The 15,594-nt window shown below is 50.1% G+C and overlaps 1 protein-coding gene across 1 annotated transcript in view; it reads right to left on the bottom strand.

Annotated features, from left to right (window-relative positions):
- The window catches only part of B3GALTL (beta 1,3-galactosyltransferase-like), a 79,086-nt gene that overhangs the window by 47,955 nt on the left and 15,537 nt on the right, over window positions 1-15,594 (bottom strand). Inside the window, exon 4 of the mRNA XM_006879634.1 lies at window positions 104-180. Coding sequence (XP_006879696.1) covers window positions 104-180 — 77 coding nt within the window. The remainder of the gene's footprint in view (window positions 1-103; window positions 181-15,594) is intronic.

Here is a 15,594-nt window from a genome sequence, read left to right as displayed (position 1 = left end):
CGAAATCAGAAGACAAATACATTGTCCTAACAGAAAAGCCAAGCAGCATGGTAGTAAGATTTCAGGAATGCCAACCGTGTGTGTCCCTGGAAAGTGAACGTACTGTGGTAACAGCGGTAGAATGGTCCATGCGCCTTCTAGCTTTCCCAGCTGATGGAGAAGGGCAACGCTGGGGTAGTCCTGAAAGAAAGACAAAGTTTAAAACTCAAAACCATGTTGTTGTTGTTGTTAGGTGCTGTGGCATGTAACTCATAGTGACCACAACAGATCTGCACCTGTGCCAGTCTCAGTGTCTCTGACACCTGAGCCCTTTGCTGCAGTCACTGGGTCAAGTTCATCCAGTTGAGGGTCTTTCTCTCGCTTGCTGACCATTCATCTTCCGAGCAAGAAGTCCCTTTCCAAGGAATCGTCTCTCCTAGCAACAGCCCGACGGATGTGAGAAGGAGCACGTGGGCTGCACTCTTCCAAGCAAGCAAGCTAAGTAGACTGCTAGAGAGAGACAGAGACGCCTCATCTGTCCCCTGCAGAGCGGCCAGTGGGTTCAAAGCACCAACCTTTCAGTAAGCAGCTCAATGTTTAACCCACTACGCCACAAGGGCTCCTATGGTGATTGTGGTCATGATAATTAAAGCTTAAATTACTTTATTTACGAGCACAGAAGACAAATACATTGTCCTAACAAAAGCCAAGTAGCATGGAAGTAAGATTTCAGGAATGTCAGCCGTGTGTGTGTATATGTGTATATATGTGGAATATATAATGTTGTTGCTGTTGTTGTTATGTGCCATCAAGTTGCTTGCGACTCATAGCGACCCTATGTACAAAAGCCCTAAACACCGTTCCATCCTGTGCCAACCTCGCCGTCTCAAACACACTCATTCCCACCACTCCACTCACAGAATCGAGCCATCTCATCGAGGATCTTCCTCTCCTGCGCCGCCCCTCTTTCTGCCAAACATGATGTCCCTCTCCAAGGACCAGTCCCTCCTTGCAACATGGCCAAAGTATGTCAGACAAAGCTTCAGAATCCTTGACTCCAAGGAACATTCTTCCTTCACCCTCTCCAGGACAAACCTGTTTGTTCTCCTAGCAGTCCATGATATATTCAACATTCTTCTCCAGCACCACAGTTCAAAGCCATCAAATACATAATTAAAATATGTAACATGTAAATATTAGAAATGTGTATGTATTTCTAACATCGTAGATGTTACCTGGGGATTGAAGCACTGCTCCATGTGGAGAGGAACCAACCCAGAGGCAGTAAATTGCAAAGGAGGAGCTGGTGGATTTGAACACATGCCTTCGGGACTACAGTGCAGCTTCTTGCTACTAGGCCATCTGTGTGTGTGGGGGGGGGCAATCTCCTCCTGTGCCTCTGAAAACCTGCTGAAGGTTAAGCTATGTGTTGGCTCTGACTTGATGGCACACAACAACAACAATATATATAAATACACATATATCAGGAAATTAAAAGGCGCATTGCCATGGGAAAGTCTGCTCTTAGGGACCTCTCCAAAATACTGAAGAACAATGGAGTCTCTCTGGAGACTAAGGTGCATCTCATACAGGCCATGGTCTTCACAATCACTTGTTATGCATCAGAGAGTTGGACAATGACCAAGGAGGATAGAAGGAGAATTGATGCCTTTGAGCTGTGATGCTGGAGAAGAGTATTGAGAATACCACGGACTGCTAGGAAAACAAATAGATTCATCCTGGAAAGGGTTAAACTGGGTGGCTCCTTGGAGGCAAGGATTCTGAGGCTCCATCTAACATACTTTGGACATGTTGTGAGGAGAGACCGGTCCTTGGAGAAGGACATCATGCTTGGGAGGGTGGAGGGACAGTGCAGGAGGGGAAGGCCCTCTATGAGGTGGATTGATTCAGTGACTGGGATAATTGGGATGGGAGTGTCGGAGACAGTGCGATTGGCACAGGACAGAGCGGAGTTTAGGGCTGTTGTACATAGGGTCGCTATGAGTCGCAAGCGACTCGACGGCACATAACAACAATAACAACAGATAAAAACCACAGAGATACAAACACAAGATGGCTGCATGCATTTTAAAAACAGGTCTAAAACAGTGGTTAGGCGTCACTGCGTCAGCCCGAGCTCACGGTGACAGAGCCGACTTCCCGGATGGTCTCCTAAGCTGTGTGTCAGCGTTACAGGCGCAGCTGGCTAAGCTCTGTCCCCATGAAGAGACTTGGGCTCAAACTGCCAACCTTTTGGTTGGCCCTCAAGGGTTGAACTGAAAAGACAATGCTTGCAGGCAACCCCCGGCAACCCCTCCAACCCTGAACTGTTCCCACCTCAGGACGTCCGAGGCCCTGCACCTGAGGATACGGTCTGACTGGATACAGGGTTTTCCTTCCTTACGTCAATGGAGTCATGCAGGAATGGGGTGGCCGTCTCCTGCTGGTGGCCGTGGGGCGAGGAACGGATCCCGGCTCACAGCGACCCCACCTGGAGGAGCAGAACTGCCCCACGGGGCTTCCTGGGCTGTCACCTGACAGGCAGCCTCACAGACCTTCCTGCCTGTAGCAGCTGGTGGGTCTGAACCACTGACCTTCTGGCTGGGACAGGGTGCAGACCTGTCACTCATAGGGTCACTACGAGTCCTACTGACTGGATGGCACCTAACACAGTGTGCTCTGAGTTGATACAAAGTCTCAGAAAGTTTGCATCTAACATGCCTTCACTTCACCCTGCAACAAACCACAGTACCCACTGGGCTGTTTATCTACACAGGAGTATCCTCTTAACAGCTACGAGTAAAAGGACTTACTAACAAATCCATAACTGAAATATTCCTGTTCTTAACAGGCTACAAGTTCATATAATTTTTTTAATCTTCTTTTAATAATTTTAATGAACATTTACAGAGATTTTGTATTTCCATTCATTCACTGTTGCACTTTTCTCCCTGACCAGCCCTTCCCCCCCCCCCACCCCCCCCCCCCCCCCCCCCCCCCCCCCCCCCCCAGTTTGCTCCTCTCTTTGAAAAAGTAAAAGAAAAATTCTTTGTTTGGTATACAATCCCCCCGCACCCCTCCCACCACCCCGAGTACACTCCACTATGCACCCTTAATTCTGGACTCTTGTGATAACTATAATACCCTATCATATATCACTTTTAAATTCTTCTCTCCCTCATCTGTTTCAATGCAGCATACAAAATTTTTTAAGAAGATAATGTTGAAAATTTTTTTGTGACTCATGTCAAAGTTTAAGAAGTAAATTAATTTTCCAATCCACGATTCACACACATCTGTCTGGATAACATCACTGCCCACAAGTCCCACATCCTCTGTCCACTCCCTCCCTCCGTGTCTTGCGTCCACTGGCCCATCTTTTCCTCCTCCTTCCTGCCTTCTGGCTTTGCAGTGTCCTATAGAGTCATAACCGGCCCTCAGCTGAACCCTCCAGTGGGTTTTCAGAGGCAGTTAATCGCACGGGAGGAGATCACCCGTCCTCCTGCGGAGCAGCTGGTGGATTTGAACCATCTACCTCTGCGCTGCAGTTTGCCTGGGCAAATGCAGCCTGTTTTACCTTGCGTGGCAGATTGCTGTAGGGACTGAGTGCCTCCTGGTGTAATCGGTCACCTTACACGTCTCTCTACGGTCAGGCTTGGGAGCTCTGGGGCCACAGTGGGAAGGAGCTACGCTGTCAACCCAAAGGCATGTGGTTCAGACAGGCAGTCTCCTCCCATGCAATTTACTGCCTCTAAAAACCCACTGCGGGGCAGCTGGGGGCGGGGTTCGACTTGGCAGTACACAACAACAGCAACACTGCTTGGCCTGGAGCTGGGCCACAGGGCAGAGGCCCGTTCCCAGCCTGAAGGGGCCTGAGGACCAGCACCTCAGGGGCGACGGGCTCCACCAGACTACAGCTGACCACAGAATCTGGTCTTGTTTTATCATTTTGAGGTTTCACATTTTCACCTAGAAAAGAATGGCGTTTTTTAACTGTAAGCCTCTGGCACGGGCAGTCAAAAAGTCTCCTTTCTTTAATTTAGGAAAGGTTCATTTCCCATGTCCTGTACAAAAATGAAATGAGACATCAACAATGAAGGCTTAAGCAGAATAGCACAGCGTGTGAGAAAGGGTGTAGAGAGAGGCTGAAGGGGTTAACCAGGGCGGCGTGAGAAAGGTGTAGAGAAAGACTCCCGGGGGTTAACCAGGACAGTACGGGAAAGGGTGTAGAGAGAGGCTGAAGGGGTTAACCAGGGCGGCGTGGGACACGTCGTGCACGGCTGCCCACAGTGGCTGCGGAACTAGACAGCCACTGTCACTGGCTTTTCAATATCTCTATGCACATACACACACACACATACACACACGATTTTTTATTCTTGAGGGCAAAAGAGCACGTGTAAAGAAAATGAACGTCATTACTATTTGCATAAAACTTTGACATAATTATGCGTGAGCGCTAATGTGATCGAGATTGCAAAAGAACAGCAAACACAAAAGAAAAGCTTTTTCTAAAAAAGCATCTGATGAGCAATTAGATGGCAATTGAAACTATAAAAAGAAAGACTTTAGAAGAAAGAAAATGTCTCTATGTTAAACAAGGGGGAAAAGACATCAACATTATTCCAATTATTTAGAGAAAAAACTAACCATAGATGGAGAGAGAATGGAAGGGAACTCAGAAATAAATAAAACAATGCTGTGTCCAGAAGGCAGGATCCCGAGGTAAGAGCCCCGGAACCTTGTTATGCAGCCACCGCGTGCTGTCACGACCGTGCACAGTCCATTCTGACCATGAGCCGCGGGACAGGGTGGGACTGCCCCCAAGGCTCCCAGGCCACGCTTTACAGGAGCCGGTCACCAGGACAATAGAAAGGGCAGCCATGCCCCTCAGAGGTGAGGGTGGTGGAGCCGCACCTCACACACTTCGGGCATGTTGCTGGGAGAGGCCGATCCTTGGAAACGGACATCATGGAAAGGCGGAGGGTCGGTAAAAGGGAGAAAGGCCCTGAGTGAGCTGGACCGACACGGTGACGGTAACAACGGGCTCAAGGGTATGAGAAATTCCGAGGATGCACATCCCTGGTTCATGGGGTCACTGAGTCACAGCTGACCCAACAGCACATCACAACAGCTAAACAAAGCTCTGCCAAACAAAACAAGGGAACAGGTCTTGAATGAGCACATTTAAGGATCCGGGGATTCCCATTCTTCTTGAAGTTGATTTGTCATGGTCCACATGGTCAAATGCCTTTGCATAATCAATAAAGCACAAGTAAGCATCATTGTTGGGGGTCTGCCTAGAGCACCTGCTCCTGTAGATCATCAGTGTAAAGAGCTGGTGCTCCTGATCCAAGCCGCCGTTTCCTTAGCTTCTGAAGGCTGGACAATGATAAGGGAAAGCAAAGAACCCGCGCCTCTGAACTGCGGTGCTGGTGACCGGCACACGGGGCATCGCTCGGGCGGCCAAGGGGGCAGTTACACCTTGGAGGGGAGGCAACGAGGCTGTTCCTTAAAGGCAAAGACGGTGAAACCTGGTCTTACTTTGGGTCTATTTTGAGGTGAACCAGTCTCTAGAGAAAGAACATGCTGGAAAGGAGGGTGGGCTCAGTGAGAGAGCAGACAGACCCTCAGCGAGCTGGACTGACCAGTGGCTGGAGCGACAGGCCTGAGCTCCACTGCTCGAGGTCTTTTTCCCTTGTCTACACACCATCTCCCAGTTTTTCTACCTTGTGCACACTTTAATTGAAATGATACTTAGCAGTGTACGGCTGTGTGGGGATAGCTCAGCGGTAAAGAATTCTGCTGCCATCCCTAAGAGATGCAGTTTGAACCTACCACCTTCTCCGTGAGAGAAAGATGCGTAATCTCTTCCCTTGCCATTTACAGCCTCTGAAAGCCTGCTGGAGGGTCAGCTGTGGGTCTGAGCAAACAACAACAGAGCAACGGCCCAAGGGCGCTCCAGGGCCTGGTCTACGGGGAGCTGTGCTATGGACCTCTTTGCTGACTCTAATCCACCAGCAGCTTCATGAGTCATCTCCTCCAGGGCATTTACAGCCTCAGAGAATGGCTGGAAGTGGACAGCACCAGTCAACTGTCAGAAATTCAAGCTGGATTCAGACAAGGCCACAGCACTTGGGTGGCACATTCTGGCAATTCTCCTAAGATTCCATTGTCCCCTTTACAAGTGATTTGCTCTCACGTCTGATCACAATGTGGGGGTGATCACATAATGACCTCTCGTGATGTACTCCTCCCTCAGAGCACGAGAGGGGTCAGGATTTAGACCACGCAGCAGAGCTTCGGGGGACCATGGCCTTGCCAAGTTGACATGTATTTTTGAGGGAACACAACTAAATCCCTGAAATCAAGTAATCCTTCTCCAGTGACTTATTTCTCTGTTCCCAGTCCTGAGCAATTTCTCGGTCAAGTGTTATCTTGCTCTGTGCTCTGGTTAGAGGTTACACTTCTGAGTCCTTAATATTGTGACAGAATCCTTGTTTTCTTAGAACTGACTAGTTTCTTTCTTGCAATTTTATGTATACTGCTGTTGTAAGAATATATCCAACAAAACCTAAACCACGCCAACAGTTTCCACGCATTCAATTCTGTGGCAGTTATTACCCTCCTGAGCTGCCCAACCGTTCTCACCCTTTTTCTGAGTTCCTGCCCTCCTCTTCTAGAAAAATAAACTAAGTGCCCCCTAGTTTCTTATTTCATCTTTTGAACTGTCAACTTGATCTCATGTAGATATAGCTCTGAAAAGAACATCAAAGCAGACTTAGTCTATAAAAAATTTAAATTCTGTTCTACATTTCTCCCCTTTTGATGAGGATTCTTCTACTGAATCTTTGATCAAAATGTTCAGAAATGGCAGGTCACCACCCAGGTAATTCTGATCTCGTGACAAAGGAGGCAATTAGCCACAGCCATGTACCGTGATTACTGCTTAAAAGTTATACATCCGTAAACACTTGAACTGGCTGAGGTTTGTGATAGATGTATTTACAACAATGACCAAGAGGAAAAAGCAGCTGTCGTGGTGGAGGCTTCGTGTCACATCTCAGGGTGATTCCAGGCAACCTAATAATGCGTACAGCACATCACTGTTCTGCCTCGCAGTGTGTTACGTGGTGCCCATGGTCTTAGAAGCTCGCACGCGTCCACTCCACAGACAACAGCTGGTCTCTAGTCGGGAGGGGCAACAGAAGGAGGGGAGTCAGGAACATGAGGACACGGAATGCGTGGCTATTCGGCCCCACAAACAAATGACCCTTTGCTACAAGACCAGAATAAGTTGTTGCAAGCTCATTTTAGCCTGAGACTCCTCCAGAGAATATACTAGTTTTCCATCAATTTAGGCAGCCAACTATTGAGGTTTCTAAGGCTCTATGTCCTAACGGGAGCAACCAGCCTCATTTTTTCTCCTTCAGAACAGCTGGTAGATTAGAACTTCTGACCTTCTTGTTAATAGTCAAACCTACTATGCCCCCTGGGCTCGAACACTTGATAAAACCCAAGAACTTGCTGAGTAAAAGTATGAAACACAATGTGAATGTAGAATGAAACACAGTGTATACGAACCTTTTAAGCAAAGCAATTAAAAAAGGGGGGAGGGGAAGAAACAAACAGACTATAGATCAGCGCCATCAGATGAGAAACACACGGCACACAGACGCAGCTTCCTCAGAATACACGCCTCGCCCCGCTGGGTACAGTCCCAGATGCAGTGCTGAACCTCACGAGAGACGCGCGTTTTACAAGCGCAGGGTAAGATGGGAAACGTTTGTGTTTTTAATAAGATCCCATTTTACACCCACAGGCAGAGCCAGCCCAGGTAATGACTCTGAGGGGCAGCCAGAGGCCAGAAGGAGATGGTTAATCACAGGAATCATGAAATTATTTTGCACCTTAATTTTTGGCAGGCTTTGTCTCCAAGCACAACCTGCCAGGAGAAAGGAATAAACAAACAGCACCACTAGGCATCTGGCACTGTGGGAGGCACGGCAAAGGGCTATGCTGGGCTACTGGCTAAATATCCAAGTGATAGAACTCACTACCACAAGCTCCCTCCCTGAGCAACTCCGGGTGTGTTTGTGATGAGCTCGTGCTCAGGAAACTCAGAACACACCCCGAACAGCTGAAAACCCTGGAGGGACGACAGGCCGACACCTGGTTCTGTCCCAGGTGTGCACCCCGGCCAGTGCCCCGCAGAACCGGACTCTTCTCCAGGGGCCAGCACAGCTCCTCCCCTGAGACGCACCCCACTAAGCCTCCACCAGGGAGCAAAGGCACCGCGTTGTGCTGCTAACCTGAAGGTCAGAGCTTCAAATCCACCAACTTCTCCTTGGGAAAAAGACGGGCAGTTTCCTCCCATACCAGGTTTACTATCTAACAACATGACAGAGTGTTAACGAGCTGGAATCCACTCGGAGGCAGTGGGCTTCCACAGAGAGCCCTGCTGGTGTATCAGGCTAATTGTTGGGCTGCTAACCTAAAGGTTTACAGTTCAAATCCCCCAGCCACCTCATGGGAGAAAAAAAGAGGCCATTTCCTCCCATAAAAATTTACCACCATGGAAACCCCAAGGAGGGCCGCCATGAACAGAATCGACTTGACAGCTTGGGGTGGTGGGTTTTAAGATTTCACAAGGAGGCCTGGTCGCACAGTGGTAAAGTGTTTGCTGCCAACCAGAAGGTTGATAGTTCAAACTCCCAGCAGACCCAGGGAGGAAAGACTTGGACATCTGTTTGTGTAAAGACCATGGCCTAGGAGACCTCTGGACAGTTCTACTCCGTCACGGGGACTCCATGAGGCAGAACGGACTCAGCAGCAGTGGGTCTCGATGTGTGAGCTTCCACATAAGACCATGTGGTTCAGAGAGTGATCACCGTCCTCGGGGGATACCAGGTTCCACTCCGGCCAGCACCCTTCACGTGCGGCCTCCATGCATCACACTAAGGCCGGCATGTTTCTAACAGACCTCAAGGCGGCTTCCAGAAGAACAACTAAGGACAGAAGCCTGGCAATTCACCAACGAAAACACTGTGGGCGTGGCGTTAGATCCAAAACTGACCACGGAGACGGTGCAGGGCCAGGTGCGGCTTGGGGCCAGGTGCGTGGGGTCCCAGGGGCCAAGCGGGCAGCAGCAAACAACAGTAAGCTTCCACTGCTCAGCAAGCCCCCTGCCGACCCACACCTGCCGGCCCACACCTGCCGGCCCACACCTGCCAACCCACACCTGCCGGCCCACACCTGCTGGCCCCTTCAGAAATTCTTCAGAAACTGGCCAAGCTCCTCCAGACTCTGCCTGGGCCTTCGAGCGGCTCCAGCTGGGTCTGGACGCACCAGGGAGCCACCCCACCTCAACAGTCTCTGTCCCCCTTTACTGTGTCGTTTCTGCACTTGGCTCTTATTCCCGTGGTCCTCAGTCCACGCACCACACCGCCTTCCCCAGAGGACTGTCTACAGACCCTCCTCCTCGGGGTCCTCCACAGGCAAGTCATGAAATAAACACAAATGTTAATCACATATCTGACAAAGCAAACACTGTAACGGAGAGGTGTGTGTGTGTGTGTTAGGTTCTGCTGAGTGCAACTCACAGTGACCCCGTGAGCAGACCTGAGCCCTGTTCTGTCCTGCACCTCGTCCTCATCTCTGACACACCTGAACCCACTGCAGCCACTGTGTCAGTCTAGTTCACTGAGGGTCTTCCTCCCCGGTGCTGCCCCCCCACCTTCCCAAGCATTATGTCCCCCTCCAACGAGCTCCCCCTAACAACATGTCTGAGGCATAAGAGCCAAAGCTTCACCATCCCTGCCTGCAAGGAACAGTCTGGCTGCACTTTTCTTCCACACAACCACTCAACAGCACCAATTCATCTACTGTCATCCTTATTCATATATTGTTGTTATGTGCCAGCAAGTCACCTTCAACTCACAGTGACCCTGTGAACAACAGCTCTGCACCCTGCCCTGTCCTGAGCCAGTCTCACTGACTCCGACACCTAAAACCATTATCATGTCAATCTCTCTCATCCAAGGTCTTCCTCTCCTGTGCTGTCCCTCCAACCTTCCAAGCATGATGCCCTTCTCCAAGAACTAGTCCCTTCTGGCCACGTGGCTAAGTATGTGAGATGAAGCTTCCAATTCCTAGCCTCCAAGGAGCAGCTTGGTTTCACCCTCTCCAATACAGATGTTTGTTCTCCTGGCAGTCCATGGGATAGTCAATCCTGCTCTCCAGCACCACAGCTCAAAGGCATCAATCCTTCTTCTATCATCCTCAGTCAACGTCCAGCTCTGATGCATAGCACGTAATTACAAAGATCATGGCCGGGATCAGACAAACCTTGGTCCCTAGACTGACATCAGTACTCTTTAGCATTCTGGAGAGAGAGAGGTCCCTGACAGCAGACTTTCCTAATGCAATTCATCTTTTTATTTGCTTGTGCAAAGAGTTTTGATTGTGGATCCAAGCAAACTGAAATGATTAACAACTTCAATCTCTTCTCCATTTATCATATGGTACTGCCAACTGGCCCTGAGGTGAGAATCTTTGTCTTCTTAATGTTGAACTTCAATCCACATGGAAGCGTACATTCCTTGACCTTCTGCAGCAAATGTTGCAGGTCCTCCTAGGATTCAGCAAGATTGTGTCATCTGCATAATATAGGTTGTTAATGAGCCTTACTCCAATCCTGATGCCACACTCCTCCTCATAAAGCCCAGCCTCCTGAATGATCTGTTTCACATAAAGATTGAAAAGGTATGGAGATAGGATGCGTCCTTGACACACTCCTTTCATAATTTTGAACCATGCAGTGTTTCCATGATCTGTTCTAACAACTGCCTCCTGGTCCAAGAATAGGGTTTACATGAGCACAATCAAGTGTTCTGGGATTTCCATTCTCCTCAAGGTTAACACAAAAGCCATTGCACAATCAATGAAATACAGATAGACATTTCTCTGGTATGCTTTGCTTTCAGTCAAAATTTACCCAACATTTGGCGACAATGTGTTTAGTGTCACGACCTCTTCTAGATCCAGGCTATGTTTCTGGTAGTTCTCTGTTGATATACTGTTCCAGTTGTTCCTAGATGACCTTCAGCAGGATTTTACTAGTGCATGATATTAATGATACTATTTGTAATTTCCACACTATGTCAGGTCACCTATTTTTGTAGTAGGATTATTCCCACATGGATCTCTTCCAGCCAGTTGGCCAGGGAGTTGCCCTCCAGATTTTTTAGCACAACCTGGTGAGCACATCCAGGGCAGCGTCTGTTTGCTGAAACATGTCAATTAGTATTCCATCAATTCCTGAGGCCTTGGTTTTTGCCAATTCCTTCAGAGCAGCTTGAAATTCCTCTTTCATCACCATTGCTTCTCGATCATATATTGTTTCATTAAATTCTTCTGTGTCATTAAGGTTCATAGTGGAGTGTACTCGGGGCGGTGGGTGGGGTGCCGGGAGATTATATACCAATGAAAGAATTTTTCTTTTCTTTTTCAAAGAAAGGAGTGAACCGGGGTGCGGGGGAAGGCTGGGCAGGGAGAAAAGTGCAACAATGAATGAATGAAAATCTGTAAATGTTCATTAAAATTACTAGAATAAAACTAAAAAAAAAATTATTCTGTGTCAGGCAATTCTTTCTGGTACAATGACTCTATGTTTCTTCCATCTTCTTTTAATGCTCCCTGAATCCTTCAATATTCTGCCCAAAGCATCCTTAAGTATTGCAACTCGCGGCTTGAATCTGTCCTTCAGTACCTCCGGCTTAAGAAATGCTAAGCACGTCTGTCCCTTTAGATTTCCCAACTCCAGATGTGTGTGTGTGTGTGTGTTGTTGTGTACCATCGAATTGGAACCCACTCACAGATGACGCTCCAGCAGGTTTACATATTAGACAAACAGTTACAATATAAACACGCTTAGCCATAATATTGAAAAATACAGCTCAAATGGGACAGTCTGGACACTGAGAGTAAATGAAATTCAACCATTTTAGATTTTTTTTTTTAGAGACTACAATAGAAGTCCTTGGTAGACACAACAGGGGGAAATGTGGAGCTGAACTCAAAAGAGCAGCCTTCTGGTCTGACAGAGACTGGTGGGAGCTAGAGGCTATGGCCCTTAGTCCTCGTCAAGCCTGGACCTAGATTCACTCTCACAGTTAAACTAACAGACAAAAACTAGACAACTCTGAGATGAACAGTAACGCAGGCATGTGAGCTCAAAGGAGGAAAGGACAGAAGGCAGGAAGGGAAAAGACGCAGGCCAGGCAGAAAGGGGACACATGGGGAGGAAGCGGGGAGAGTGCTGTGACGGCACAGGGATTGCAGCCAAGGTCACAAACAGACATGTCGGACTTGTTCAGTGGAAAAGCAATTCGTTCTGAAACGTTCACCCAAATCAGTTTGGTTTTTAAAAATTGTAAATAAGAAAGACAGGTACAAGTAACAACATGTTGTCACTGTTAAGTGCCATCAAGTTGAGCACAAATCCTAGAGCCCCTATGGAACATACTGAACCCTGTCCTATCCTGACACGCTTGAGCCCACTGTTGTTAAAAATTCCTTTATCATTATTTAAAAAAAGAAGATTTTCTTAACTTCGGTACACAGAGCAGACTCTGATGGACGATAAGGATCTCAGAATAAGAATGTTCTGCTATCTTATAAATAAAGAGATACTGTTTTAGTCCAGCTCCTAAATTAATTATCCCAGAAATGCATGCATGGGGGCGGGGTTACTGCTTAATTAGACTGCGTAATTAAGTCCTTGAAACGTAAAACCAATATTGCCACCTAGTGGTGGTCTAAGCCACCTATTAAATACATCTAAATGACACATTGTAAATGTAAAATAAAATAATTAAGCTCAGTGAAACAAAATACAGGCACACGATAAAGTCCCAGGAAAGCCAGACACTTTAGGGAAGGGAGCTGTTGTTTAAGTCTTAAAAGCTGAGGGAAACAGAAAACCCAAGAAATGGAGCCCGCTGCCAACAAGCTGGTTCAGACAGCTCTGCGTCCACACACTCAGAGTGTGGCCTCAGGGCAGGCGGTCCAGTCCGCGGCGCCGCCGGGGGAGCTGGCCGTCTCCCTGCACGGCTGAGAGCCACTATCCGAGTGACAGCAGAGAGTCGGTTCCCAGTCGGGTCTGAGCTGACAGCAGTGAGCTTTTAAGAGGGGACAGAACAGCCCTGCCCCGCGGGGTTATTACGTCTGGGGAGTATGGTTTGTAATGTGTCAAGCTGCTAATGGGAAGATAGGTGGTTCAAATCCACCAGCGGCGCTTTGAGACAGGCCGTTTTCTCCCACAACAACGGACAGACTCAGTGGGGACCCATCACGAGTCACACGTGATCAGACAGTGGCTGGACACTGGCCCAGCAGCACAATGCCCCTGATTCCTCGCAGCGGGAGGAGGCACGCAGGCCTTTCTTCCGAGGTGCCGCTGGGTGGACTCCCCCCAGCCTCTGGTCAGCAGCTGGGCTGCACTGCCCACGGAGGCTGTCCATGCTGCTGCTGGGAGTTACCGTCACCGTGACACTGATGCACAGTTCTAACTGCCAGGTGACATCAACACCCTAACAAACCACCCCACTTTATTCTGCATCACCAGATGCCTGAACCCTCCACAGGAGGGACAGCGCCTGACTCCACGTACCAGCAGAGGCCAGCGCATCCCCCCAGAAGCACAGGGACCCCGCCTGGGCTCCAGAGGCCAATGACGGCTGGCTTCACAGTGCCAGGCCTTCCCTCGGAGGAGGCTCTGGGTTCTCACACTCCGGAGTGTCAACCACTGACTCTGTGTGGGGCTGTGAGCCGCCGGCAGGTACCAGCCTGGCTGTGGGCGGACCAGCGGCGCCGAGCTCCACATCCTGCTGGGGTCACAGGCAGCCCCTGGCCCTGGCTGTGGGTGGACCAGCAGCACCGAGCACCACGTTCTCCTGGGGTCACAGGCAGCCCCTGGAGCCACAGCTTCACCCCACAAACCCACCACCCTGCCCGCTGCTCTCCCAGCTCTGACACCCCAGGGGGAAGCTTTTCCAGAGTAAGAATGATTAGAAGCTGTCGCTGCACGTGGTGCCAATGGCAGACCAGACACCAAGCCCAAAGCTGCTGTCCCTGGGCCACGTGCTACTCCCAGCAGCCTGCGGGACAGAGCAGGCCATTCCCACTCCAGTACCAAGGCTGCAGTGGTTCCAGGAACAGACTGTTCTGTCTCCCACAGAGGAGCTGGTGGCTTCGAACCGGCAATCCTTCAGTTAGCAGCTGAGCACAGTAACACTGCACCACCCCAGCTCCTTCAAGAGAACTACTTGGATTCCTTCACTGACCAGGACAGTCCGGAATCGTGCCCAGCTGCCCTTTAGGGTTTCTCAGAGGCTGTATATCGTGCAGAGCAGTCTGTCCATCTTTCTCTCAAGGGGCAGCTGACGGTTCAAACTGCCCCTCCCCACAGACTAATCCAACCAGCAACAGCCGCTCATTGCCGTCAAGTTGGGGCCAACTCACAGCTGCCCCCCAGGTTTCAGAGTCTGTACCTGCACAGGAGGAGACCGCCCATCCTTCTCCTGTGGAGCAGATGGTGGATTTGAACCTCCCGCGTTTGAACTGGCAGCATAACTCTACCCCCTAGACCATCAGAGCTTGCTAGGCAGGGGCTAAATCACAGACTCTTAGGTCGGAGTCAATCCCACTGTCACTGCGTCACCCACTGCCCAACGACTCTGCAGGACAGCACAGAACAGCCAACACATTTCTAGCAAGTTCGGGTGGTTTGGAGGGGGCAGTTCAAATCCACTAGCCGCTCCCAGGGACAGAGCTGGGCAGTGTGCTCCTGCATGGAGAGACCCCAGGAACCTGCTGGAGGGCGGCCAAGCATCGGGATCCGTGGAGAGTGGACTCTCACAGAAGGAGGATGTTCGTCTTTCCCCCACGGAGCAGCTGCGGTGGCGGGGTGGAACCCTGGAATTCTGGAGAATGGCCACGAGCTTTCATCACTGCGCCACTAGGGCCTGTGTCCCTCCAGATACCGACAGTGCCTCCTCGCAAACTCTGGCCGCTTGACAAAGCGGACAGGTTCCTAGAGGCAGGGGAGGGGAGGCACAGCCATCAGACTGCAGGTGGCCCCTGCAGCTCTCGCCCCACCAGAGGCCAGGACAGGCACCTGAGGGACCTTGGGTACAATGTGTCACCCTCTCCCTCATCACCCGGCCCATGCGGCCCTCCCACCCAGCCTGTCACTGTCACCAGCTCGGCTGAAGAGCTCCAGCTCACTGACCCGTGGACAGCAGAACGAACCGGCCCGGCAGCACCCTCAGGCCATCTGGAGCAGCGGCTGTCCAGGCCACGTCACCAAGGCGGTTCCCTGTTCTTGCCTGACCAGACATGATGTCCTGTTCTAGGGATTGGCCTTTCTTGTGACCCGTCCGGGGTAAGTGAGGAAAGTCCTCCGAAGTGCTAACATGAGGACATTCTCATCCTTCTCACAGGTTACAGACTGGCTGCTGGAATGTGGCATGAGGTCAGCCCCGGCCCCTAACACCCTGGACATGACAGACGGGCACTGCCCACCCCTGTGCCTCCTCACCACACGGCTGTACC

This window comes from Elephantulus edwardii, unplaced genomic scaffold (genome assembly GCF_000299155.1).
Source record: "Elephantulus edwardii isolate Elephantulus edwardi_28Jun2011 unplaced genomic scaffold, EleEdw1.0 scaffold00004, whole genome shotgun sequence".
Taxonomy (NCBI): Eukaryota; Metazoa; Chordata; class Mammalia; order Macroscelidea; family Macroscelididae; genus Elephantulus; species Elephantulus edwardii.
The sequence above is the reverse complement of the archived record's forward strand: the minus strand, read 5'-3'. Positions and strand labels throughout refer to the sequence as shown.